The sequence below is a fragment of the Echiichthys vipera genome, assembly GCF_963691815.1.
Source record: "Echiichthys vipera genome assembly, chromosome: 19".
In the NCBI taxonomy this organism is placed as follows: Eukaryota; Metazoa; Chordata; class Actinopteri; order Perciformes; family Trachinidae; genus Echiichthys; species Echiichthys vipera.
In genome coordinates, this window is record NC_139844.1 from 28,407,762 (window position 1) to 28,410,261 (window position 2,500).

At 45.5% G+C, this 2,500-nt stretch overlaps 1 protein-coding gene across 1 annotated transcript in view; it reads right to left on the bottom strand.

Annotated features, from left to right (window-relative positions):
* The window catches only part of LOC310961758 (photoreceptor outer segment membrane glycoprotein 2-like), a gene marked incomplete at both ends in the record, with an annotated part of 6,194 nt that overhangs the window by 3,433 nt on the left and 261 nt on the right, over nt 1–2,500 (bottom strand). The window contains one exon of the mRNA XM_083933969.1: nt 2,181–2,500. This exon is cut by the window's right edge and continues 261 nt beyond it. Coding sequence (XP_083790095.1) covers nt 2,181–2,500 — 320 coding nt within the window. The remainder of the gene's footprint in view (nt 1–2,180) is intronic.

The window sequence follows — 2,500 nt, forward strand, 5'->3', positions numbered from 1 at the left end:
ACGTTTATGCTCCTAGAGGACACTTTAACACACGTTTATGCTCCTAGAGGACACTTTAGCACACGTTTATGCTCCTAGAGGACACTTTAGCACACGTTTATGCTCCTAGAGGACACTTTAACACACGTTTATGCTCCTACACTTTAACACACGTTTATGCTCCTAGAGGACACTTTAGCACACGTTTATGCTCCTAGAGGACACTTTAACACACGTTTATGCTCCTAGAGGACACTTTAACACACGTTTATGCTCCTAAAGGACACTTTAGCACACGTTTATGCTCCTAGAGGACACTTTAGCACACGTTTATGCTCCTAGAGGACACTTTAGCACACGTTTATGCTCCTAGAGGACACTTTAACACACGTTTATGCTCCTAGAGGACACTTTAACACACGTTTATGCTCCTAGAGGACACTTTAGCACACGTTTATGCTCCTAGAGGACACTCTAGCACACGTTTATGCTCCTAGAGGACACTTTAGCACACGTTTATGCTCCTAGAGAACACTTTAGCACACGTTTATGCTCCTAGAGGACACTTTAGCACACGTTTATGCTCCTAGAGGACACTTTAGCACACGTTTATGCTCCTAGAGGACACTTTAACACACGTTTATGCTCCTAGAGGACACTTTAACACACGTTTATGCTCCTAGAGGACACTTTAACACACGTTTATGCTCCTAGAGGACACTTTAGCACACGTTTATGCTCCTAGAGTTCACGTTAGCACACGTTTATGCTCCTAGAGGACACTTTAGCACACGTTTATGCTCCTACACTTTAACACACGTTTATGCTCCTAGAGGACACTTTAGCACACGTTTATGTTCCTAGAGGACACTTTAACACACGTTTATGCTCATAGAGGACACTTTAACACACGTTTATGCTCCTAGAGGACACTTTAACACACGTTTATGCTCCTAGAGGACACTTTAACACACGTTTAGTCTCCTAGAGGACACTTTAACACACATTTATGCTCCTAGAGGACACTTTAGCACACGTTTATGCTCTTAGAGGACACTTTAACACACGTTTATGCTCCTAGAGGACACTTTAACACACGTTTATGCTCCTAGAGGACACTTTAGCACACGTTTATGCTCTTAGAGGACACTTTAACACACGTTTATGCTCCTAGAGGACACTTTAACACACGTTTATGCTCCTACACTTTAACACACGTTTATGCTCCTAGAGGACACTTTAACACACGTTTATGCTCCTAGAGGACACTTTAGCACACGTTTATGCTCCTAGAGGACACTTTAGCACACGTTTATGCTCCTAGAGGACACTTTAGCACACGTTTATGCTCCTAGAGGACACTTTAGCACACGTTTATGCTCCTACACTTTAACACACGTTTATGCTCCTAGAGGACACTTTAACACACGTTTATGCTCCTAGAGGACACTTTAGCACACGTTTATGCTCCTAGAGGACACTTTAACACACGTTTATGCTCCTAGAGGACACTTTAGCACACGTTTATGCTCCTAGAGGACACTTTAGCACACGTTTATGCTCCTAGAGGACACTTTAACACACGTTTATGCTCCTACACTTTAACACACGTTTATGCTCCTAGAGGACACTTTAGCACACGTTTATGCTCCTAGAGGACACTTTAACACACGTTTATGCTCCTAGAGGACACTTTAACACACGTTTATGCTCCTAGAGGACACTTTAACACACGTTTATGCTCCTAGAGGACACTTTAGCACACGTTTATGCTCCTAGAGGACACTCTAGCACACGTTTATGCTCCTAGAGGACACTTTAGCACACGTTTATGCTCCTAGAGGACACTTTAGCACACGTTTATGCTCCTAGAGGACACTTTAGCACACGTTTATGCTCCTAGAGGACACTTTAACACACGTTTATGCTCCTAGAGGACACTTTAACACACGTTTATGCTCCTAGAGGACACTTTAACACACGTTTATGCTCCTAGAGGACACTTTAGCACACGTTTATGCTCCTAGAGGACACTTTAACACACGTTTATGCTCCTAGAGGACACTTTAACACACGTTTATGCTCCTAGAGGACACTTTAACACACGTTTATGCTCCTAGAGGACACTTTAGCACACGTTTATGCTCCTAGAGGACACTTTAACACACGTTTATGCTCCTAGAGGACTCTGGTCCACTTACTCCACCACGCTGCTGCTGGTCATGTCCAGGTAGCGGTTGCTGATCCACTGGACCTGGGTCCAGTCCCGGTACGCAGAGTTCCCGCAGCACTGGAACTGGATCTGCAGCAGGTCCAGAGTCTTCTTCAGGTTGCAGCGGCCCGGCGTGTCCGTGTCCTTGTAGTAGCGCATGGCGTTCCTCAGGCCCAGGAAGAGCGACTCCTCCAGCTGAGCGCGGACGCTGTAGCACATGAGCGCCCCCGCCAGGACGCAGGAGGTGAAGAAGAAGGTGCAGACGACGTACGGCATCATCACCAGCTTCCAGCGCAGGAACTTGTTGGT